Below are 24,680 nucleotides of genomic sequence, written 5' to 3' on the forward strand. Positions count from 1 at the left end.
TGTCTCATCCGAAAGACGGCACCTCCGACAGTGCGGCGCTCCCTCAGCACTGCACTGGGAGTGTCAGCCTAGATTTATGTGCTCAAGTCTCTGGAGTGGGACTTGAACCCACAACCTTCTGACTCAGAGGCGAGAGTGCTGCCCACTGAAGCACAGCTGACACTGTTGGCGGGAATACGTGCCGACACCCGATGTCCACAGGTGCTCTATCCAGAAGGAGCTACGAGATAGCAGTTGGAGCTGGAATCCCAGCCAATTTTCCCTGTTCTTTGCCAAGGGGACATTGTGGCCAACCATTGCCTCTGACACCAGCAGGCTCAATGCCCCCTGGCAACATGGTGTTGGCATGAACTCAGGATTGGTGAGTGAGTCACTATGTGGAGATATGCCCCGTGAGGGAGCTCCAATAAACTGACTGTACATTTCTCATTTCTTACTTCGTTGGCAGATCTAGCATTTTGTTCTACCCTGATGCCCTTGCCAACGCTCGAAGCCATTTGCAGGTTGGAGCTGGAAAATCCAACATCCTTGTCGTGCATGCATCATTTCACTTCAAGAAATGTTGCAATGGAAAACTTGTGCAAACAGTTAATTGAAAACTTCTGTGGTGCACAAAACTCTGGTCTGGATACTTACTCCAAGCACCAGCTGTATAAAATAAACCATTACCTTCCATTAGTGTCAAGGAAGAGTCACTAGCCCAGAAATCCCGTCGGCTGCTTCCCGCGGGCTATCGGGTAACAAACTTTAAAAAGATGCGCACTTACCTGTTCCTGCTGCGCCCAACGCGGGTTCCCGGTCCTGAGGCCTCCACTGACTGGGCGTCGCAGCGCGTGCACATCGGCATATGCGCAGGACGGGAGCTGCAGTCACATGGTTCTGGGCAGCCAATCAGGTAAAGTATGTTCTCATTCATAATATCCCATTATTATGACTGAGAACCCCCCCACAAAACATTAATAAAAAAAATAGAAAAAATACACCACATATTTTTATTAATTTAAATTAAATTATGTATTCTCAAAAAATAATATTTTTCCGATTTTTAAAAATGTTTTTTTAATTAGGGTTTAAAATAAACTTATCGTAGTGGGGTTTTTAAAACAATAAAATGTGTTTTTATAATTTTATTTTAAAATGTTTGTGTATTTTAAAACTCTTACGCCTGTAACAGTAGGCTAGACACCTGCTTTTATCAGACGCAAGAGTTTTGTGGACATTTGCTGGACAAGATACGGGTAAATCCCACAATCTTGTCCGTGCAAATGTCCTCGCTCCCAAGCTGCGGATGATCTGTAAAGTCCAGCTTGACCGATCGGAAAAGCCGGTTTTCAGCGCATGCGCATTGTGCTTTGAAAACCAGCTTTTGCGAATTCTTCCCGGGTCGGTACACGCTCCGTACACACCCTGAAAACACTCCGTACACGCCCCGTACACACTCGGTACACACCCCGTACACACTCCGCACAGACCCCGTACACATTCCGTACAGGCCCTGTACACACCCCGTAAACACTCGGTATAGGCCCCGTACACACCCCGTACACACCCCGTACATACTCCGTACACACCCAGCACACACTCGGTACAGGTCCAGTACACACTTCGTATAGGCCCCGTACACACTCCATACACACCCCGTACACACTCCATACACACCCCGTACACACTCGGTACAGGCCCCGTACACACCCCATACACACCCCGTACACACCCTGTACACACTCGGTACATGCCCCGTACACACCCCATACACACCCTGTACACACTCGGTACAGGCCCTGCACACACTCCATACACATCCCGTACACACTCGGTACAGGCCCAGTACACACTCCGTATAGGCCCCGTACACGCTCCGTACACACTCCATATACACCCCGTACACACTCGGTACAGGCCCCGTGCACACTCGGTACAGGCCCTGTACACACTCGATACAGGCCCCGTACACACCCCATACACAACCCGTGCACACCCCATATACCCCCCATACACACTCGGTACAGGACCCGTGCACACTCGATATGGACCCGGGAAGGCAGGATTTCTGCCCCATTATAAATCAGGGACAAGGAATATTTAAAGAAGAAACTACCTGCGTTCCTAAGGAATGAGAACAATGCATCTTTGTTTTTCAATCACAATTGTGATAGAAACAAAAATTGATGGGAGTCCCTCGCTCAGTTATAGAGGAGCTTCAGCCAAGGTCACACATATCCGCGACCTTTACCACCGAGAAGGACAACAGCAGCAGGCGCATGGGAACACCACCACCTTCACGTTCCCCTCCCAGTCACACACCGTCCTGACTTGGAAATATATCGGCCGTTCCTCCATCGTCGCTGGGTCACAATCCTGGAACTCCCTCCCTAACAGCACTGTGGGAGCACCTTCACCACACGGACTGCAGCGGCTCAAGAAGGCGGCTCACCACCACCTTCTCAAGGGGCAATTAGGGATGGGCAATAAATGCCGGCCTTGCCAGCGAAGCCCACATCCCAGGAACAATTTAAAAAAATATCAGTGACAGAATGTGGGGCTTTGTTATACAGAGCGGGGGAGCAACCATCCCTCTCATTGGGCTCAATTTTGCCCAACCCCTTTTGTCGGCGCACTTACCTTAAGTGCGCCAACTTTGCGCGCTGGAAATGCTGCCGGAAAAAAGTCGGCCCATCCTGGCCACTCTCCCGAGACCCCAGAGTCGCAGCGTGGCGTGCATTGTGAAGTGGGACGCGGTGCAACAGGCCAGCGCATAAAGGACTGCCGGCAGCTGAGAGCATGCGCAGTGAAGTCTGCGCGCATGCTCCTCGCCCTCCCAGCATGCCCTGCGGGCTGTGAGCAGGACCCGATGCTCGCAACCCCTATCCCCGGCCGAAGGGACGCCCCAATCTTCGCCGCAGCCTATCGCCGGCTGAGTGTCCTCCCCCACTGGCCGGCCTGAGGTAGGACTTCAGTTTTATTTTTTATTTATTGATGGTTTTGCTTGAGAGTTTTGATTGGGGGGGGAGGGCGGGGGGCAGAGTGTTTTGATGGGGAGGGGGGCACTTAAAAAAAAAAACGATTCTGGCATAATGGTAGGACTTGTATTTTTTATTTGTTATTGATTGATTGCTTAATACTTTTTGTGATTTGTTTAGTGCTTTGTAAATCTTACAAAATGTACTTACCTGCACCGATTTCTTAACTGCCCGCAATGTTTTTCAGAGCTGGCCACGTACGCTGGCCTAAGTGGTTTTGGAGTAAGTTTTAGCCAAAGTGGCATAAATGGCCAAAACTGGCGTAAGTGTCTGGGAACGCCCCCTTTTGAAAAAAAACTGAACTGAAAGAAATCGTACCTAACTGACTTACTCTGGAGCAAGTTCTTTTTGGAAAATGGCATTTTTTAAAACTTACGCCAGAAAAAACAACTTACTCCAAAAAAATTGATGCAAGTCATGGCCAAAATTGGACCCATATTAACAGGGGGCAGAAAGCAGCCAGTGCATTCTGAAGAGGAAAGCAACTTTCCCAATCATCCCAAAGTGGGGAGCAGTGGTCCTGCTCATTGCAACAAGGAGGGAGGGGCAAGGATTCTACTATTTGCTTCAAGCCTGCACATTCGAAAGAGTGGAGAGATAAACCCTCTCCTTCCAGGCTAACACATGGGCAGCATCCACCAATGGTACCCATGGAACTGCCCTCCAAGAAGGAGTTAGCATCTCCTGAAGAGGAGAGAAAGAGCACAGCACTGGAAGGAACATACTTACAGTGAGCACGATCTTGTTTGCAGCTGATGGTGACCTATTTGAATTTCAGCTGTGGCTCAGTGGGTTGCACTCTTGTGCCTGAGTCAGGAGGCTATAGGTTCAAGTCCCACTCCAGGTATTTGAGCACCAAAAGAAAATCTAGGCTGACACTCCAGTGCAGTGCTAAGGAATGCTGCACTGTCGGAGGTGCTGTCTTTTGGATGAGACGTTAAACCGAGGCCCCGTCAGCTCTCTCAGGTGGATGTAAAAGATCCCAGGGCACTATTTTGAAGAGCAGGGGAGTTATCCCCGGTGTCCTGGGCCCAATATTTAACCCTCAATCAACATAACAAAAACAGATTATCTGATCATTATCACATTGCTGTGTGTGGGAGCTTGCTGTGTGCAAATTGGCTGCCGCATTTCCCACATTACAACAGTGACTACACTCCAAAAGTAAATTGGCTGTAAAGCGCTTTGGGACGTCCGGTGGTCGTGAAAGGCGCTATATAAATGCAAGGCTTTCTTTTTTTCTTTTATTTCCAGCCGACAGTGGGATGAAGATCGGGGGTCAAGTTAGAACAGGTTTGGCTCTGCTGGAGAATGGATTAGGGTCGGGTCAGCTTTCTTCCTGACACCCAGGCTACATTTCAAGACCAGCTTAGCCAGCTAGGAGACTCGGCTCTGTTTTTGTGCGACTAAAACACAACACACCACAGGGACTAGTACAAGAGACGCTGTCCCCAACTCTCGGCCTCAAACAGTGGCCAAAACCTAATGCCTTTAACGGTAAGTGAATGTATCATTACATTCACTTGATTCACATTTAATACAAGTGGCAGAAATATCTCATTTCAGCATCGCCTGGACAATTCAGTGAGGGGCAAGGGCGAAGGAATCTGAAGAGAAGGCAAGAGGGAGAAATGGGCTAGAAATTCGGCTGTTTTTAGTGCCATCATTAGTGCCAGAGGGAAGGCGCTAAGGAGCCGCCGAACACCTCCTGCCCGAGCGTCATGCTGTGACAGCCTGCCGTGAGAGGTTTAGCGGTGGTGGTGACAGATTGCGCTGCGCTCGCTAGCCCCGCCTACTTGGTGACGTCACGTGGTTGCGCGTTTGCAAAATTGACTCTTTGGCCTGCGGTAGCGCCTGGCGCTGAGACCGGCAGGGGAAAAGCAGTCGCTCCAGCGACGATCCCGGAGCGATATTGTCCGGAGTGCAAGGCGAGGGCCGAAATTTCAGTATTTTCAACTTCTATTTATTTATTGCAGCAACGGGGAAGTGTGGGTGAAGTTTATTGAAACTTACAGAAGGGTTTTTTCCCCAGCTCCTGGCGCCGGGATGCCAGCATTGTAGCGGTGAAAAACTGAGCCGGCCTCCTGCGCTATCGCTCCGTTAGCGCCCGAAGGGGAGTGTGCAAAGCTCCCATTAGTGCTCCACTCTCCTCTTGGGGCGAAACAGCTGAATATCGCACTTTGAGGCGGTAGACATCGCCCGGCGCTAAAAGTAGCGCACCAGCGCCGTCACCGCCGCAAAACAGGCCGTACCGAATTTCCTGCCCAAGGCCCCTGGTAGACCCAATATCCGTGCCTTGAAGAAAACCGGAGAGAAAAACTGACACCAAGCTCCCAAGCTTTTGTTGACCTTGGGCAATTCCAGGAAACTAATTCAGTAACATGTTAGCGAAGTCATTGATTCAGAAAAGGAAAGCAATTTGACTGAGAGAAATGGAGAAATTGAACTTGGTTCAACAGTATCTCTTGGACTGACCCACAGTATGCCAGGTAGCAGAGGATGTGGACATCTCTGGCAAGGCTGGTATTTATTGCCCATCCCTAATCGCCCTCGAGAAGGTGGTGGTGAGCCGCCTTCTTGACTACAACTGAGTAGCTCGCTCGGCCATTTTACAGGGCAGTTAAGAGTCAACCATATTGCTGTGGGTCTGGAGTCACATATAAAAGAAAAACTTGCATTTATATAGTGCCTTTCACAACCACCGGATGTCGCAAAGCGCTTTGCAGTCAATTAAGTAGTTTTGGAATGTAGTCACTGTTGTAATGTGGGAAACGCGGCAGCCAATTTGCGCACAGCAAGCTCCCACAAACAGCAATGTGATCATGATCAGATAATCTGTTTTTGTTATGTTGATTGAGGGATAAATATTGGACCCAGGACACCGGGGAGAACTCCCTGCTCTTCTTCAAATAGTGCCGTGGGATCTTTTACGTCCACCTGAGAGGGCAGACGGGGCCTCGGTTTAACATCTCATCTGAAAGATGGCACCTCCGACAGTGTAGCACTCCCTCAGCAATGCACTTTAGGGTCAGCCTAGATTATTTTGTGCTCAAGTCCCTGGACTTGAACCCACAACCTTCTGACTCCGAGGCGAGAGTGCTGCCCACTGAGCCGCAGCTGGCACTGTGCCTATAGGCCAGACCCGGTAAGGACTGCAGATTTCCTTCAATAAAAGAAATGAGTGAACCAGAGGGGGTTTCTTCAACAATCCAGAAGGTTCATGGTCACTGTTACCAACACTAGCTTTTTATTCCAGATTTATTTAATTAACTGAAATTAAATTCCCCAGCTGCCATTGTGGGCCTTGAACTCATATCATTAGTCCAAACCTCTGGAATATTGGTGCAGTAACATTAGCACTGTGCTACCATTCCCATGGAGACTTCAGGTACCAGCTAAGAAACCTTTTGTGCAACACTCACCATTGTCGTCGAGCAGAATGTTCTCAGGCTTCAGGTCCCTGTTGAGAAGCAGAAAGCAGCAAAATGAAACGGACCTGCACACATCCATCACATCACTGTGCTCGACATTGCTAGACCGTGCGGCAAAAGCAAAATACTGCGGGTGCTGGAAATCTGAAATAAAAACAGAAAATGCTGGGAACATTCAACGGGTCGGGCAGCGTCTATGGAGAGAGAAACAGAGTTAACGTTTCAGGTCGATGACCCTTCGTCAGAACTGGAAAATGTTAGAGGTGGAACAGGTTTTTAAGCAAATGTCGGGGCGAGGAGAGGGCGGGGTGGAAGAACAAAAGGGATGGTCTGTGATTGGGTGGGAGGCAGGAGAGATTAAATGACTAAAGGAATGACTAAAGGTGCGAGGCAAAAGGTGATGGTAATGGGACAAGTTAATTGTCCTTTTTGCCTCACACCATCATCCCTTTTGTCATTTAATCTCTCCTACCTTCTACCCCAGTTCTGACAAAATATCACCGGCCTGAAACATTAACTCGGTTTCTCTCTCCACAGATGCTGAGCGTTTCCAGCATTTCCTGTTTGTATACTAGACTGCTCAGCCCCAGTTTGGCAGCGCTACAATTTAAGCCTGGCCGCCAGATTGCCTGTAGCCGGTCCGTGTACTTTGGGATTGGATTAACAGCGGCCACGCAGGAATATCTTGTTGAAACTATCGTCTAAAACATAGTTTTGGTCACCTCTCCTAACTCTCGCAGAGTTGCTGGGTGAAAGTCTTCTCTCATTTGAAGTACCTTGGCACGATTTATACTTTGCAAGTGCTACATAAGTAGAACTCTGTTAAAATACAATCGCACTTTTTATTCCGACAGTAAATGTTTTTTTTTACATTTTTCTTACCACTAATTTCCTGGCACCACTGCCCAGCAGAAAGGGCTTTGAAAAACAATAATAGCATCAAATCGTTTTAAAAGTGCTTAATGTGTTTAAGAAAGTTGAAGACAATTCTCTTGTGTAGTATATGCAAGCACTCTAATAACGACTTCACGAGGTAAGGGTATAGTACTTGAACTGTAGTGATCTTAGTCCTTTACTGCAGCTCCTCGAATGAGGACAGCAAGAGGTGAGCTCCCTCTTATACTGGGTTACCTGCAGTGTGCAGGTGACCCTTAGGTCTCCAGCAGCAGCACCCTCTGGTGGTACAGGTGTGGTGTATACAGGGTGAAGGTACATTCAGTGGTCCAGTGTTACAGTACATACATTAACATACATACATAACACCTTGCACAGTAGGAATCAATACTGGGCCCAAAAGCATCGAGAGGCTGTGACTCAATGAGAAGTCACTGAGTATTACCTCCACACCCAAAGCTTCCAATTGATTGTACAGGAATTTCAACAACGACTATATTTCCCAGTGTCTTTACCTGAAATAAGACAAATTCCCCCCCCCCCCCCCAATCCAATATTAACAAAATGATTTCCAAAGTTGCAGTGACATTTTCGGGATAATATCACGCCCATTAGCACAGAAACTCTGGAAGTCCCTTATATTCAAAGCTGCTACCAACAATTTCACCTGAAGGCAACCCTGCCCTTTGGTGGTACCCCTTTGACCTTTGTAGCTTCGATAGTTTACAATCTCCTCTTCTCTCTCGGAGTATATGAAGCCAGATTAAGACGGGTAATCTCAAAGGCGAATGAGACCACTTACCACGTGGTGTGTATGTTTTTAAAAATTTATTCCTGGGATGTGGGCGTCGCTGTCAAGGCCGGCATTTATTGCCCATCCCTAATTGCCCTCGAGAAGATGGTGAGCAGCCGCCTTCTTGAACCGCTGCAGTCCGTGTGGTGATGTCGGCGAACAATGGCATCGGTAAGGACGGCAGATTTCCTTTACTAAAGGACATTATTGAACCAGATACGTTTTTTACGACAATCCGGTAGTTTAATGGTCACCATGACTGATACTGGCTTTTTATTCCGGATTTATTTAATTAACTGAATTTAAATTCATCAGCTGCCGTGTTGGAATTTGAACTCATGATTCCAGATCATAAGTCCAAGATCACGTGGCTCCGGTTGGGGTGGAGTGTAGAATGTTTCAGTGTAAGGGGTGTCGCAGTTGTGTGAGGCGGACTGGTTGGGCTGGGTGCTCTTTGCCTTTCCGCCATTGTTCATAGGTTTATACGTAACCTTCAGGGCTGCTGACCGAGGGCCGTGCGGCTCTTTATCGGCCGGCGCGGACACGATGGGCCGGAATGGCCTCCTTCTGCGCTGTAAATTTCTATGTTTCTATAAGATTACAAGTCCATCAATATAACCACTGCGCTATCGTTCCCGATGTATCCAAGGCTTAAAGTGCACTGCCGTAGTTATACAAAAAACCCCGTTCCATAATCTGGGCTTGACACTCAACTGTTGACGAAGGTGCCCTGGTTTTACTCGGAGAATTCAGTAGATTTAAAACAGATAAAAACAAAATACTGCTGGAAATCTGAAATACATTGACGGAAAAATGCTGGAGACATTCAGCGGGTCAGGCAGTTTCAGTGGAGAGAGAAACAGAGTTAACGTTTCCGGTTGCCGATCCTTTGTCAGAATTGTGTGTTTTGGGAGTGGTGGATCTTAAAACGACATACGCGCACGGCCGCTGTTAATCATAAAGCCCCGGCAACAGGGAATAATCTGGCTTGCGGGATTAAATTGTACCGCGGCCAAACTGGAGTGAAACCAAAAACCCGAGGTGATGTCATTGCTACTGGATGGATGACACGAGATGGAGGTCAGATTGCGGCCAACCACCGTTGGCTACGATGCTACGATGCACCGTTGTTCTATTGCATTCTTTGCTGGCTATTCGACTAGGGGCGGCACTGCGCCGACTCAAGCGGCGAGGTCACTCAGCTGGAGTCCACACTCACACTGCAGGCAGAGCAACCAAACTGTTCATCCTGGATAGAGCATCAAACAGCCGAGAGACAACAGTTCAAACATTCTTTACCAGAGTAAGCAGGGTTAATCGGGCAGAGCTTTTTCAACCAATGAAGAATCAAGTTGCGGAATAAATTGTCGCAGGAGCCCATTAAAAGGATAAAGTGGGGGCTTCGCAATTACGTTCAGCCATGGACCACCTCCTTCAGTCAACCTCACCGAGGATTCGGACTTGATTCATGAGTCATTACAACCAAGGCTATTATTTCGACAATTGTGTTCCTTTCGTGTTATCAGATTAAAGCCAGACTACAATTACCACATTTTTTTTCTCTTAGCTTTGCAATGGAAATGAGCCAACTTTATTTTATCTGATACATCGAATGAAAAATAGTGATTTAAATTTCCTTTCATTTAGTGTTCAGAGAGAGAAATAATCAGGCCAGCGATCATCAAACTCTGCACTGAACTCCGCTCAAAGCCTGTTAACCCAGTCAATAAGTCAACTCGTGTCCAACATATGGAGCTCTTAAACTTCTTGGCTCAACAACCATTAGCAACCTCTATTCATCAGTGGGAGTTGGAGATTATGTAGAAATCCACCATCACAACATGGAAACAAGCCATTTGGCCCATTCAATCGGCGTTGGTGATTCCTCCCGTCGGAGAAGCGGGAGTTCGGGCGGCAGATCGGAGAGGCCTACCGGTGCAGCTGCAGCGGGGAGAGAATGCAAAAAAAAAGTATGTTCTTTCTACTTCTGGTGCAAGGGTCAAGGATGTCTCGGAGCAGGTGCAGGACATTCTAAAAAGGGAGGGTGAACAGCCAGCTGTCGTGGTACAAATAGGTACCAACAATATAGGTAAAAAACGGGATGAGGTCGTATGAGACGAATTTAGGGAGCCAGCAGTTAAATTAAAAAGTAGGACCTCAAAAGTAGTAATCTCAAGATTGCTACCAGTGCCACGTGCTAGTCAGAGTAGGAATCACAGGATAGCTCAGATGAATACGTGGCTTGAGCAGTGGTACAGAAGGGAGGGATTCAAATTCCTGGGGCATTGGAACCGGTTCTGGGGGAGGTGGGACCAGTACAAACCGGACGGTCTGCACCTGGGCAGGACATGAACCAATGTCCAAGGGGGAGTGTTTGCTAGTGCTGTTGGGGAGGAGTTAATCTAGTATTGCAGGGGGATGGGAACCTATGCAGGGAGATAGAGGGAAACAAAATGGAGACAGAAGCAAAAGATAGAAAGGAGAATAGTAAAAGTGGAGGGCAGAGAAACCCAAGGCAAAAAACAATAAGGGCCACTTTACAGCAAAATTCTAAAGGGTCAAAGTGTGTTAAAAAGACAAGCCTGAAGGCTCTGCCTCAATGCGAGGAGTATTTGGAATAAGGTGGATGCATTAACTGCGCAGATAGCAGTTAACGGATACGATGTGATTGGCATCACGGAGACATGGCTCCAGGGTGACCAAGGCTGGGAACTCAACATCCAGGGGTATTCAGCATTTAGGAAGGATAGACAGAAAGGAAAAGGAGGTGGGGTGGCATTGCTGGTTAAAGAGGAAATGAATGCAATTGTAAGGAAGGACATTAGCTTGGATGATGTGGAATCGATATGGGTGGAGCTACGGAATACCAAAGGGCAGAAAATGCTAGTGGGAGTTGTGTTCTGACCACCAAATAGTAGTAGTGAGGTTGGGGACAGCATCAAACAAGAAATAAGGGATGTGTGCAATAGAGGTACAGCAGTAATCATGGGCGACTTTAATCTACATATAGATTGGGCTAACCAAACTGGTAGCAATGCGGTGGAGGAGGATTTCCTGGTGTGTATTAGGGATGGTTTTCTCGACCAATATGTCGAGGAACCAACCAGAGAGCTGGCCATCCTAGACTGGGTGATGTGTAATGAGAAGGGACTAATTAGCAATCTTGTTGTGCGAGGCCCCTTGGGGAAGAGTGACCATAACATGGTAGAATTCTTATTAAGATGGAGAGTGACAAAGTTAATTCAGAAACTAGGGTCCTGAACTTAAGGAAAGGTAACTTTGATGGTATGAGACACGAATTGGCTAGAATAGATTGGCAAATGATACTTAAACGGTTGACAGTAGATAGGCAATGGCAAACCTTTAAAGATCATAAGGACGAACTTCAGCAATTGTATATCCCTGTCTGGAGTAAAAATAAAAAACAGGGAAGGTGGCTCAACCGTGGCTAACAAGGGAAATTAAGGATAGCGTTAAATCCAAGAAGAGGCATACAAATTAGCCAGAAAAAGCAGCAAACCGGAGGACTGGGAGAAATTTAGAATTCAGCAGAGAAGGACAAAGGGTTTAATTAAGAGGGGAAAATAGAGTATGAGAGGAAGCTTGCCGGAAATATAAAAACTGACCGCAAAAGCTTCTATAGATATCTGAAGAGAAAAAGATTAGTGAAGACAAACGTAGGTCCCTTGCAGTCAGATTCGGGTGAATTTATAATGGCGAACAAAGAAATGGCAGACCCATTGAACAAGTACTTTGGTTCTGTCTTCACAAAGGAAGACACAAATAACTTTCCGGATGTACTAGGGGACCGAAGGTCTAGTGAGAAGGAGAAACTGAAGGATATCCTTATTAGGCTGGAAATTGTGTTTGGGAAATTGACAGGATTGAAGGCCGATAAATCCCCAGGGCCTGATAGTCTACATCCCAAAGTACTTAAGGAAGTGGCCCTAGAAATAGTGGATGCATTGGTGATCATTTTCCAGCAGTCTATCGACTCTGGATCAGTTCCTATGGACTGGAGGGTTGCTAATGTAACACCACTTTAAAAAAAAGAAAACGTATAATTATAGACCGGTTAGCCTGACATCAGTAGTGGGGAAAATGTTGGAATCAATCATTAAGGATGAAATAGCAGCGCATTTGGAAAGCAGTGATAGGATTGGTCCAAGTCAGCATGGATTTATGAAAAGGAAATCATGCTTGACAAATCTTCTGGAATTTTTTGAGGATGTAACTAGTACAGTGGACAAGGGAGAACCAGTGGATGTGGTGTATTTGGACTTTCAAAAGGCTTTTGACAAGGTCCCACACAAGAGATTGGTGTGCAAAATTAAAGCACATGGTATTGGGGGTAATGTACTGACGTGGATAGAGAACTGGTTGGCAGACAGGAAGCAGAGAGATGGGATAAACGGGTTCTTTTCAGAATGGCAGGCAGTGACTAGTGGAGTGCCGCAGGGCTCAGTGCTGGGACGCCAGTTCTTTACAATATATATTAATGATTTAGATGATGGAATTGAGTGTAATATCTCCAAGTTTGTGGATGACACTAAACTGGGTGGCGGTGTGAGCTGTGAGGAGGACACTAAGAGGCTGCAGGGTGACTTGGACAGGTTAGGCGAGTGGGCAAATACATGACAGATGCAGTATAATGTGGATAAATGTGAGGTCATCCACTTTAGGGGCAAAAACACAAAGGCAGAATATTATCTGATGGCGGCAGATTAAGAAAAGGGGAGGTGCAGCGAGATGTGGGTGTCATGGTACATCAGTCCTTGAAAGTTGGCATGCAGGTACAGCAGGCGGTGAAGAAGGCAAATGGTATGTTGGCCTTCATAGCAAGGGGATTTGAGTATAGGAGCAGGGAGGTCTTACTGCAGTTGTACAGGGCCTTGGTGAGGCCCCACCAGGAATATTGTGTTCAGTTTTGGTCTCCTAATCTGAGGAAGGACGTTCCTGCTATTGAGGGAGTGCAGCGAAGGTTCACCAGACTGATTCTCGGACTGACATATGAGGAGAGACTGGATCAACTGGGCCTTTATACACTGGAGTTTAGAAGGATGAGAGGGGATCTCATAGAAACATATAAGATTCTGATGGGACTGGACAGGTTAGATCCTGGAAGAATGTTCCCGATGTTGGGGAAGTCCAGAATCAGGGGACACAGTCTTAGGATAAGGGGCAGGTCATTTAGGACTGAGATGAGGAGAAACTTCTTCACTCAGAGAGTTGTTAACCTGTGGAATTCCCTGCCGCAGAGAGTTGTTGATGCCAGTTCATTGGATATTTTCAAGAGAGAGTTAGATATGGCCCTTACGGTTAAAGGGATCAAGGGGTATGGAGAGAAAGCAGGAAAGGGGTACTGAAGGAATGATCAGCCATGATCTTATTGAATGGTGGTGCAGGCTCGAAGGGCTGAATGGCCTACTCCTGCACCTATTTTCTATGCTTCTATGTTTGTATCTTCCACAGAAGCAGTGGTCTGAATCCCATGCACCTGCCTTGTTCCCCTAACCTTTTAACCTCCTGTCCATCAACGACCTATCTAAACACTTCTATCAAATCCGCTCTCAACCTGTTCTCCTTGGAGCAGAGAAGGTTGAGAGGAGATTTGATAGAGGTGTTCAAAATCATGAGGGGTTCTAGACAGAAAGACTTGCATTTATATAGCACCTTTCACAACCACCGGATAGAGAGAAACTGTTCCCATTGGCAGAAGGGTCGGGTACCAGAGGACACAGATTTAAGGTGATTGGCAGAAGATCCAAAGGCGACATGAGGAAAAACATTTTTACGCAGCGAGTGGTTAGGATTTGGAATGCGCTGCCTGAGAGGGTGGTGGAGGCAGATTCAATCGTGGCTTTCCAAGGGGAGTTGGATAAGTACCTGAAGGAAAAATAATTGTAGGGCTACGGAGAAAGGGCGGGGGAGTGGGACTAGCTGAGGGGCTCTTGCAGAGAGCCGGCACGGGCTCGACGGGCCGAATGGCCTCCTGTGCTGTAACCGTTCTAGGATTCTATAAATATTGACCAGTTAGCGAAAGCTCACCACTGGTGAAATAGATTTCTACTGGCAAATAGGTCCATGCCCATATTAACTCGAGCCTCAAATACTTGAGTGGATCAAAGTTGATCTGGAAACAGCCTCCTGGCCCAGGGTATAAATGATTTCGAGAGAAAGTTATATATTGTGTCTGGAGTAACAAGGCAATGGTGGATACAACAGGTAGGTGATATTTTGCATCTATTCAGCTTCATTCGACTTGTGAATTCACCAACAACTTGACCCACTGTAGAATTCCAGGGTTGCAGCTTCACTTACCGATATGCAATGCCTTCCCGGTGAAGGTGGTCCAAGCCACAACAGATCTCGGCAGCGTAGAAAATCACCCGTTCCTTTTCAAAGCCTGGGTTTCCCATGCTGTAAATGTGGAACTTCAAATCCCCGCCATTCATAATGGTTAAGACTAAACACAGTGCATCTTTTGTTTCATATGCATATGCTAAGCTGACCTGGAAAAGGAATCGTTAAGAAATTGAGCCTTTCATCAATTGCCCCGAATGTGACAGATTTGCATGAACAAAATGTTTACCCCATTGCCCCCACTTTTGAACATGATTATCACATTCCAATCCGTGTCCGATAACCAACGCACTCCGACCTCTGGTATACCCGACGACCAACGCACTCCGACCCCTGGAATACCCGGAGACCAACGCACTCCGACCCCTGGTATACCCGATGACCAACTTACTCCGACCCCTGGAATACCTGGAGACCAACGCACTCCGACTCCTGGTATACCCGACAACCAACTTACTCCGACCCCTGGAATACCCAGAGACCAACGTATTCTGACCCCTGGTATACCCGACAACCAACTTACTCCGACCCCTGGAATACCCGGAGACCAACGCACTCTGACCCCTGGAATAGCCGACGAACAATGCGATCGATTGGCTCCCCATCCACCACCTTCAACACTCACTCCCTCCACCACCGGCGCACCGTGGCTGCAGTGTGTACCATCTACAAGATGCACTGCAGCAACTCGCCAAGGCTTCTTCGGCAGCACCTCCCAAACCCACGACCTCTACCACCCAGAGGGACAAGGGCAGCAGGCGCATGGGAACACCACCACCTCCACGTTCCCTCCAAGTCACACACTATCCTCACTTGGAAATATATCGGCCGTTCCTTCATCGTCGCTGGGTCAAAATCCTGGAACTCCCTCCCTAACAGCACTGTGGGAGCACCTTCACCACACGGACTGCAGCGGTTCAAGAAGGCGGCTCACCACCACCTTCTCAAGGGGGCAATAAATGCCGGCCTTGCCAGCGACGCCCACACCCAGGAATTAATTTTTTTTTAATCCAACCCATGCAGCGCTTGTGACTGACGCACTTCAAATCTTGCAATGCCCATATATAAACTCCTCTTTATTATGTTACTTATTGATCAATTGTACTTAAATTAGGAGATACTTACTACAAATCTGCTATTTACTTTTTCTAAAATTTGTTTTTCATTTAATGCCATTGTCTCTCCTTTCCTTTTTTTGATTCTTTTCTTCTCGAGTTTCTTACATGCGTACATTTTTCCAGTCGCTCTGACTTGACAGGCACAGACCTGAACGAAGAAAGATTAGAATCAGCCCAAATCTGAACACGTCACACAACGAAAGGGAGATGTACCAAATCAAGGCACCAACAAAGAGATCACAATTTTACGCCATCACTGGAGGACAGCTGGAGAAAAAGTTCAATTTAATTCTTGGGCTGGGATCGACACATGAGGAATGGCCCTTCCTTCAAAACGCAGTATCAGCTGTATTTTCCCGACACACGGTACATGGAGAGAGTACCACATGGTACAGAGCACACACAGGAGCTGTGGTGAGGGTACACACAGTGCGCGCTTGTTGACTCTGGAGAAGGGTTGAAATGTGCAGGACACAAGCTAAAGTTGAATGAGTTAGGATTAACAAGAGAGGTCCCGTTGCCTCATCCCACTCTAAGAGTTGTGGAGTGAAGTATCAGGGATTGCCTCTGAAGCGTACAGTGGTAATCACAGAGAAGGATCAAGAGATCGAGTGAGAAGTTAATACATAAGTACTGAAGCCACAAGAGCAGGACAGAGGCTGGGTATTCTGTGGTGAGTGTCTCACCTCCTGACTCCCCAAAGCCTTTCCACCATCAGGAGTGTGATGGAATACTCTCCACTTGCCTGGATGAGTGCAGCTCCAACAACACTCGAGAAGCTCGACACCATCCAGGACAAAGCAGCCGCTTGATCGATGCCCCATCCACCACCTTCAACACTCACTCCCTCCACCATCGGCGCACCGTGGCTGCAGTGTGTACCATCGACAAGATGCACTGCAGCAACTCGCCAAGGCTTCTTCGGCAGCACCTCCCAAACCCGCGACCTCTACCACCTAGAAGGACAAGGGCAGCAGGCGCATGGGAACACCACCACCTCCACGTTCCCCTCCGAGTCACACACCATCCTGACTTGGAAATATATCGGCCGTTCCTTCATCGTCGCTGGGTCACAATCCTGGAACTCCCTCCCTAACAGCACTGTGGGAGTACCTTCACCACACGGACTGCAGCGGCTCAAGAAGGCGGCTCACCACCACCTTCTCAAAGGGCAATTAGGGATGGGCAATAAATGCCGGCCTTCCCAGTGACGCCCACATCCCAGAAACAAATTTAAAAAAAGGTTGGTACTGATGTCTGAAAAAAGGATGGGCTTATTGGACCAGATAGGATGAAAGGTGAATTTGCCTTCAATTTATTTTATTCCCCAGCACAGTGGGCTCACAGGCAGCTCCCTCTCAAACCTCTGCCACCAACATCTCCAGGAGCTGCACATGGTTGGTGCTTGCAATGTATTAGCTTCAAGGGTTCTTTGTTGAAGAATTCATAGCAACACATTGTTAATAAATCAACTAGTTCTTAATAGCAAAGGTTTAACAATCACACTGCACATTACCAGTTTATCCACGAGGCTCACAACCACCTGCCCCATCGTGAATGACCTAGATCCAACTGACTGGGGTTTTATTGAGTCTTGTGAACATCACGTGACTAGTGAAGCCAATCACAACTCAACAGCTCTACAACTATTTTAACGATAACATTAAACCAAGTGCCCTCTTTTGAAGGGCACCAAAACCCATAAATGATCAAAAAAACATTAACGAGAACCTTGCCAAATCAAATTAAATTTCTGTTCCCTGCTGTACTGATGCACTGCAGTCCTTCCGGTGCCCACCTCTCGCGGAAGGCCCGGAGCGTATCGGTGGACACCGCGTGCTCCATCTCCAGGGACACCCTGGCTCGGATGTAACCGCAGAAGAGAGGCAGGCAGTCGGGCTGAACGACCCATCGACTGCCCGCTGCCTGGACTGGTTAATGGCCCCCTTGGCCGTGCCCAGGAGCAGTCCTATAAGGGGGCCCTCCGACCTGCCCGCTCCCCTCGACACAGGGTGCCCAAAGATCAGGAGTGTGGGACTGAAGTGCAGCCAAAAATCGATGAGCAGCCCCTTTAAATAATGGAAGAGGGGCTGCAACCTCACACACTCAACATAAACATGGAACACGGACTCCTCCAGACGCAACAGCTCTACAACTATTTTGTGTAGAAACAATCAAGTGCCCCCTGATTAAAGAGGGGGTCACACTCCAAGAGCTTTTCAAGTGCCCCCTTTTTTTTGTTGTTTTTTTTGCGGGCACCAAAAACACAAATTATACAAGTGCCCCCTGGCTAAAAGGGGGGGAGGGAGGGGGGGGGCACAAAAACCGACAAACTTAAACAAATTAAACTTTAGACACGTGGTTCAAATTAGAATTTGGTTTCCGGGGTGATGATGCACTCCAGTCCCTCTGGCATCCACCTCTCGCGGAAGGCCGCGAGCGTACCGGTGAACACCGCGCGCTCCATCTCCAGGGATACCCTGGCTCGGATGTAACCGCGGAAGAGAGGCAGGCAGTCAGGCTGAACGACTCCCTCGACCGCCCGCTGCCTGGACCGGCTGATGGTCAGGCCCAGGAGCAGTCCTAAGAGGAGGCCTTCAGACCTGCCCACTCCCCTCCGCACAGGGTGCCCAAAGATCAGGAGCGTGGGACTGAAGTGCAACGAGAATTTGAGGAGCAGCCCCTTCAGATATTGGAAGAGGGGCTGCAACCTCACACACTGAACATACACGTGGAACATGGACTCCTCCAGACGCAACAGCTCTACAAACCTGTGAATCCTCACAGGTGCATACATGACAATACTCACCTCTCCAAAGCCTCCTTTCCCCAATACCCTGTACTGTCGGAACGTTTCTTTGGTGATGGCCTGCCTGCAGAAAAGAAAAGGAATCTGTCAAATTTGAAGCTTCTACACAAATGTTTAATTTCCTCTTCAAACATAACCCGAGTGCTGATCCAACAGTGGATTTCAGAACCCGCTGTGTTTGCAGATGGGTCAAGGAATGACCGTGTCAATAAAACCAGGTCTGGGCTACATTCCTTCCAATTTGTGCAATGAACGTGGGTCACGGGTAGTGTACACAGAGGCATGGATTGAATGGGAATTGTTTGCTACATGATCCCCGACTGTAACGCATGCCACTTGCCTGACTTCATTTCCCAGACCCAGATCCAACACTGTTTCCTTCCTTATTGGATTGGAGACGTATTGCTCGAGAAAGTCCTCCTGGGCACATATCAGAAATTCTTCTCCTTTCCTACCCTCAGCACCATGTTTTTCCCAGTCTATATTCGGGTAATTAAAGCCTCCTAATATTACTACTCTATTTTTATTACATGCCTTTGAAATTTGCTGACAAATTTGCTCATCTATCTGCTTCTCACCTTTTGGAGCTCCAGAAAAACTCCCAACAATGTAACGGTTCCCCCTCCATTCCTCAACTCAAGCCAAATAAATTCAGTTCCAGAACAATCCAGTGTATCCTTTCTATTTAGAATTGTAACTGGGGCTAGAGTTTCCCTAACCTGTTTTTCTGGTGCACTCACCTGAGGTGCACCGTTTTTGTCCGCCTCCAAGCGGGCCAAAAAAAGACGTCTGTATTCTGGCCGCTCACCAGCCTTTCCTCGGTCGTGGCGTAGTGTGGCCCAATGGATTGGGGGCAGAGCCAGGTCCCAGCGCTGAAAATAGTGCTGGGACCTCTGCACATGAGCGCTAGAGTCTGCGCGCATGTGCAGTAGCTCCTGGCAGGCCGTTTCTGCAAACGCGCGCTGCAGGCTGTGTGGGAGGGGCCCGAAGCACACCGTCCCTAGCCCTGGCCTAATGGGCTCCCTCATCGGCTGCCCGCTGCGTTCCCTAAGGTAGGACTTCTATTTTTTATTTGTTATTTACTGATTGATTTTGGTGCTTTAGGGGCAGGGTTCCTTCAATTTCATTTGTTAATTAATTGCTTATTACTTTTTATGCTTTGTTTGGTGCTTGGTGGTGCTTTAAATGTAGTTACTTGCGGCGATTCCTTAACTCTAGGTAAGGTTTTTCTGTGCGGACCGAAGTGACAACATGCGCTGGCCTAAGTTAGTTTGGAGCAACTATTTGCTGGCCAAATGCCTAAAACAGGGGTAAGTGGCTGGGAACGCCCCCCTTTTGATTAAAAAAAAACGGAACTAAAAAAAACCTAACTAACTCACTTACACTGGCGCAAATTAAATGGCCAGAATTGCAACTAAAAAGAGAGTCCAAAAAAGTCCAGTTGCTCCAAAAAATCAGGAGCAACTCCTGGAGAATCTTGGGCTCACAATCCTTAATCAATACTGATGCACCCCTCCTTTCCCTTCTCTATTATTCTTGAATACTTGGTAACCAGGAATATAAGAATCCATTCCTGGCCTTGTTTGAGTCATGTCTCTGTGATTCCAACCACATCATAATCCCAATTGGCAATTTGTGCCTGCAGCTCACCAACCTTATTAGTTACATGCTGGACATTGATGTTCATACAGTTCAATATCTCCTTCGTCACTTTTGCTATTGTCCACGATCTGGTCTCTGCAATTTGGGGGATGGTTCTAATTTTACTGCTGTTTATATCTCTCTGTCCTCTGATCTCAATGCTGCTTCCCTTCTCCCTGCTAATTAGTTTAAACCCTTCCCAAAAGTACTCGCTAACCTCTCCGTGAGAACAATGCTCCTGTCCATGTTATTCAGGTGCCCCTTCCCCCAGAATCCAATTCCCCAAGAATCAGAAACCCTTCCTTCTGCACCACTTCTCCAGCCGTGTATTTATCTGCACTATCTTCCTGGTTGTATACTCACTAGCATGTGGCATTGGGATTAATCCTGAGATTACTATCTTTGTGGTCCCACTTTATAATCTTTGTCCTGGCTCCTGAAACTCTGCCTGAAGGACCTCAACACTTAATTTTGTAATTTCACTCATGAGATTTCAGCGTTGCTGTCAAGGCCGGCATTTATTGCCCATCCTTAATGGCCCTTGAGAAGTTGGTGGTGAGCCACCTTATACAACTGAGTGTCTCGCTGGGCCATTTCATAGGGCAGTTAAGAGTCAACCACATTGCTGTGGGTCTGGAGTCACATATCGGCCAGACCGGGTAAGGGCGGCAGATTTCCTTCCCTAAAGGACATCAGTGAACCAGATGGGTTTTTACGGCAATCTGGTAGTTTCATGGTCACCGTTACTGATGCTAGCTTTTTATTCCAGATTTATTTAATTTTATTTAACTTATTCTACCTACATCATTGATTCCAACATGGATCTCTGCGTTTCTTCAATTCTGCCCTCTTGTCTAATTTGCATCACTCCCCCATTGGCAGCCGTGCCTTCAACTGTCCAGGCCCCAAGCTTTGGAACTCTCTCGCTCAACCTCTCCACCTCTCTCTCCTCCTTTAAAACGCTCCTTAAAACCCACCCCTTTTGACCAGGCTTTTGGTCACCTTGTGAGGCTCGGTGTCAAAGATAGTTTGAGAATCGCTCCTGTAAAGCATCTTGGGACGTTTTACTACATTAAAGGCGCTATATATATACAAGCAATTGTTTGTTGTGTTAAGAACAGAGGGAGATTTCTCTGGTCTGATACTCTTCTACAAAGTGGGCAATCTGAGTCTAGCACCTTCCGATGATGGCGAATGAGATCTGTCCCAGTACCATTATGGTCATTGTGAGTACGTTCCATCTCAGAACTCAAACTAAGGCACCGGCATGTTGTGCTAACAAACATATTATGCCGGGCAGATTAATACAGGTAGCAATAATGTAAGAAGGAGGTTTAACATTTTATTCCTAGCAAGGTTAAAATGGGAATAAACCACCAGCCATTTTGAAATGCAGTGGCTGGTCCAAATTAGAGCAGGCGGCAGCAAACCTCTCAATCTCCCGATTGCAATTATACAGGGCTCTGGTGAGACCGCACCTGGAGTGTTGTGCACAGTTTTGGTCTCCTTACCTAAGGAAGGATATACTTGCCATAGAGGGAGTGCAGCGAAGGTTCACCAGACTGAATCCTGGGATGGGGGATTGTTCTACGACGAGAGATTGAGTAGACTAGGCCGATGATCTCTAGAGTTTAGAAGAATGAGAGGTGATCTCATTGAAACATACAAAATTCTTACAGGGCTTGACAGGGTAGATGCAGGCAGGATGATTCCCCTGGCTGGGGAGTCTAGAACCAGGGGTCACAGTCTCAGGATAAGGGGTCGGCCATTTAGGACTGAGATGAGGAGAAATTATTGAACGGTGGAGCAGGCTCAGAGGTGGTGAATCTTTGGAATTCTGTACCCAGAGGGCTGTGGAGACTCAGTCGCTGATTATATTCAAGACAGAGATCGATAGATATTTGAATATTAAGATAATCATAGAAACATAGAAAATAGGTGCAGGAGTAGGCCATTCGGCCCTTCTAGCCTGCACCGCCATTCAATGAGTTCATGGCTGAACATGCAACTTCAGTACCCCATTCCTGCTTTCTCGCCATACCCCTTGATCCCCCTAGTAGTAAGGACTTCATCTAACTCCTTTTTGAATATATTTAGTGAATTGGCCTCAACAACTTTCTCTGGTAGAGAATTCCACAGGTTCACCACTCTCTGGGTGAAAAAGTTTCTCCTCATCTCTGTCCTAAATGGCTTACCCCTTATCCTTAGACTGTGACCCCTGGTTCTGGACTTCCCCAACATTGGGAACATTCTTCCTGCATCTAACCTGTTTAAACCCGTCAAAATTTTAAACGTTTCTATGAGGTCCCCTCTCATTCTTCTGAACTCCAGTGAATACAAGCCCAGTTGATCCAGTCTTTCTTAATAGGTCAGTCCCGCCATCCCGGGAATCAGTCTGATGAACCTTCGCTGCACTCCCTCAATAGCAAGAATGTCCTTCCTCAGGTTAGAAGACCAAAACTGTACACAATACTCCAGGTGTGGCCTCACCAAGGCCCTGTACAACTGTAGCAACACCTCCCTGCCCCTGTGCTCAAATCCCCTCGCTATGAAGGCCAACATGCCATTTGCTTTCTTAACCGCCTGATGTACTTGCATGCCAACCTTCAATGACTGATGTACCATGACACCCAGGTCTCGTTGCACCTCCCCTTTTCCTAATCTGTCACCATTCAGATAATAGTCTGTCTCTCTGTTTTTACCACCAAAGTGGATAACCTCACATTTATCCACATTATACTTCATCTGCCATGCATTTGCCACTCACCTAACCTATCCAAGTCACTCTGCAGCCTCATAGCATCCTCCTAGCAGCTCACACTGCCACCCAACTTAGTGTCATTATGCCAGACAGGAATGTACAATTGTTGTAGTTCATCCATGCGGTCTCTAAATGTCTGCCATTGCCCATCCACAGTCAACCCCTTAAGTATCATTCGCCAATCTATCCTAGCCAATTCACACCTCATACCTTCAAAGTTACCCTTCTTTAAGTTCTGGACCATGGTATGGGGATAGTGCAGGAAAGTGGAGTTGAGGTAGAAGATCAGCCATGATCTCATTGAATGGTGGAGCAGGCTCGAGGGGCTGAATAGCCTACTCCAGTTCCTATTTCCTATGTTATGTTCCCCCTGATGCCCCTAACGCACGTGTCTAAGTTCAGCGATTATGAATCCATTTACCACTACTCCTTGGAAATCCAAACATACAGCGTATAATACACAAAAGCCCTGGTCTGAAAGCACAACACCAGATGGTGAGAGACACTGCAGTAATCCACGGCAAATCACCAGCCCAACCTTCAACTGTGCTTACCTTTCCAACAACTTCCACTGCAGAAAACGATCAAAATACATACTTTCTTGGTAACTCGTGAATGGCCCTCCACTGAGGTATTGATGAAGTGCCCTGTGCCAAACAAAACAAGTTCACATTTAGCCCTTGGAGAACCTGGCCTGCAAAGTAACCGAAAACAGTTCAGTCAATTTTAAGGCTGCTTGTTCAAAAAAATGGCAGTGGGACTTCACATTACGTGCACTCGATTATCTTCCCCGGAGAAAGGTAGCAGGTGCAGGAGAGAAGCAGAGCCACTAATAGCTCCTTGGTAAGCAGAATGAAGAGCTCACAGCTAAACAAAGATTCAATTCTATTGCGGCATTCTATGCCGAGGGTACGAGTAAATACTAGACCAAAATCTGGCCACTCCTCATTACCGGTCAATATAATCTGAGGTGTGGGGGTGATGGGGAGGGGAGAGAAAGAGTCACCCCTTGTGTGACAACAGATCTTGAAGATGAAATGTTGAGGCAGACTCGTGTATTCTGATCTGGAAAGTGATGATCCAAGCGACTGGAAAACCAGGTGTTTGGATCCATCATCCTAAGACTTGATTAGAATAATAATTCGCCAAATCTTGGGGCGGATTTTTGGCTCCTCTTGGAGCGGGGGCAATGGCGGGGGTGAGGTTCTGGGCGGGCGGTCAGCCTCCAGCGCCCCGCGGCGATCCTCGGGTCCGGTTTAGCGGCGGCACGGAGCAGCACGGCCCGGAAGAGCTGCGCTCGGTGTGTAACGCCCCTGGTCGCGACACCGGCGCGAGTTTTGTCTCCCGCCCGACCCGTCCGCCCCGCAGCACGCCCCGCAGTGACCGCCCGGGAAATCAGGGCGGGCCCACCATCCCGACAGCGGGGAGGTGGGTAATGGGCTCCTGAGGTAAGGGCGATGGTTTTGTCTTTTAATTTTTTTTGCGATTTGTGTTGTGGTGGCGTCGGCCATGTTTGGGGAATGTTTCTGTGGCTTTTCTTTTTAAGGTCCCCCCACCACCCCCGGCGTCTCTGGGAGCGCTCCCGGCCCGGCTCTTTAGCTCGGGAGTTTCCCATCCTAACGCCCCGAGAGAGGGGTACAACGCCTCCCTTAGCGCTGCGCCCCCTGACTCAGGGCCCAGCTGACCAATGTTACTGACTGAGGTGCAAACTGTTCCCGGGCGCTAACTTTCCCGCCCCACGCCATTACCGCCCCGAAATCATCAAAGCCGGAAATCCAGCCCATTATATAGTTCCTGCATTTCACACAACAATTAGTGTTTTGAGTCGAGCTCAAGACTCTGGAGCTAGT

At 47.7% G+C, this 24,680-nt stretch overlaps 1 protein-coding gene across 3 annotated transcripts in view; it reads right to left on the reverse strand.

Annotated features, from left to right (window-relative positions):
• The window catches only part of grk5l (G protein-coupled receptor kinase 5 like), a 275,766-nt gene that overhangs the window by 41,159 nt on the left and 209,927 nt on the right, over positions 1–24,680 (reverse strand). For 2 of the 3 annotated variants that reach the window (XM_070866318.1, XM_070866319.1), the window contains exons 6-10: positions 23,385–23,477; positions 18,429–18,492; positions 15,627–15,767; positions 14,460–14,650; positions 6,443–6,480 (exon numbers count right to left, since the gene is read on the reverse strand). In XM_070866318.1, the coding sequence (XP_070722419.1) occupies positions 6,443–6,480; positions 14,460–14,650; positions 15,627–15,767; positions 18,429–18,492; positions 23,385–23,477 (527 nt within the window). The remainder of the gene's footprint in view (positions 1–6,442; positions 6,481–14,459; positions 14,651–15,626; positions 15,768–18,428; positions 18,493–23,384; positions 23,478–24,680) is intronic. The other variant, XM_070866320.1, reaches the window with a different exon arrangement.

This window comes from Pristiophorus japonicus, chromosome 22, assembly GCF_044704955.1.
Source record: "Pristiophorus japonicus isolate sPriJap1 chromosome 22, sPriJap1.hap1, whole genome shotgun sequence".
Lineage (NCBI taxonomy): Eukaryota > Metazoa > Chordata > Chondrichthyes > Pristiophoridae > Pristiophorus > Pristiophorus japonicus.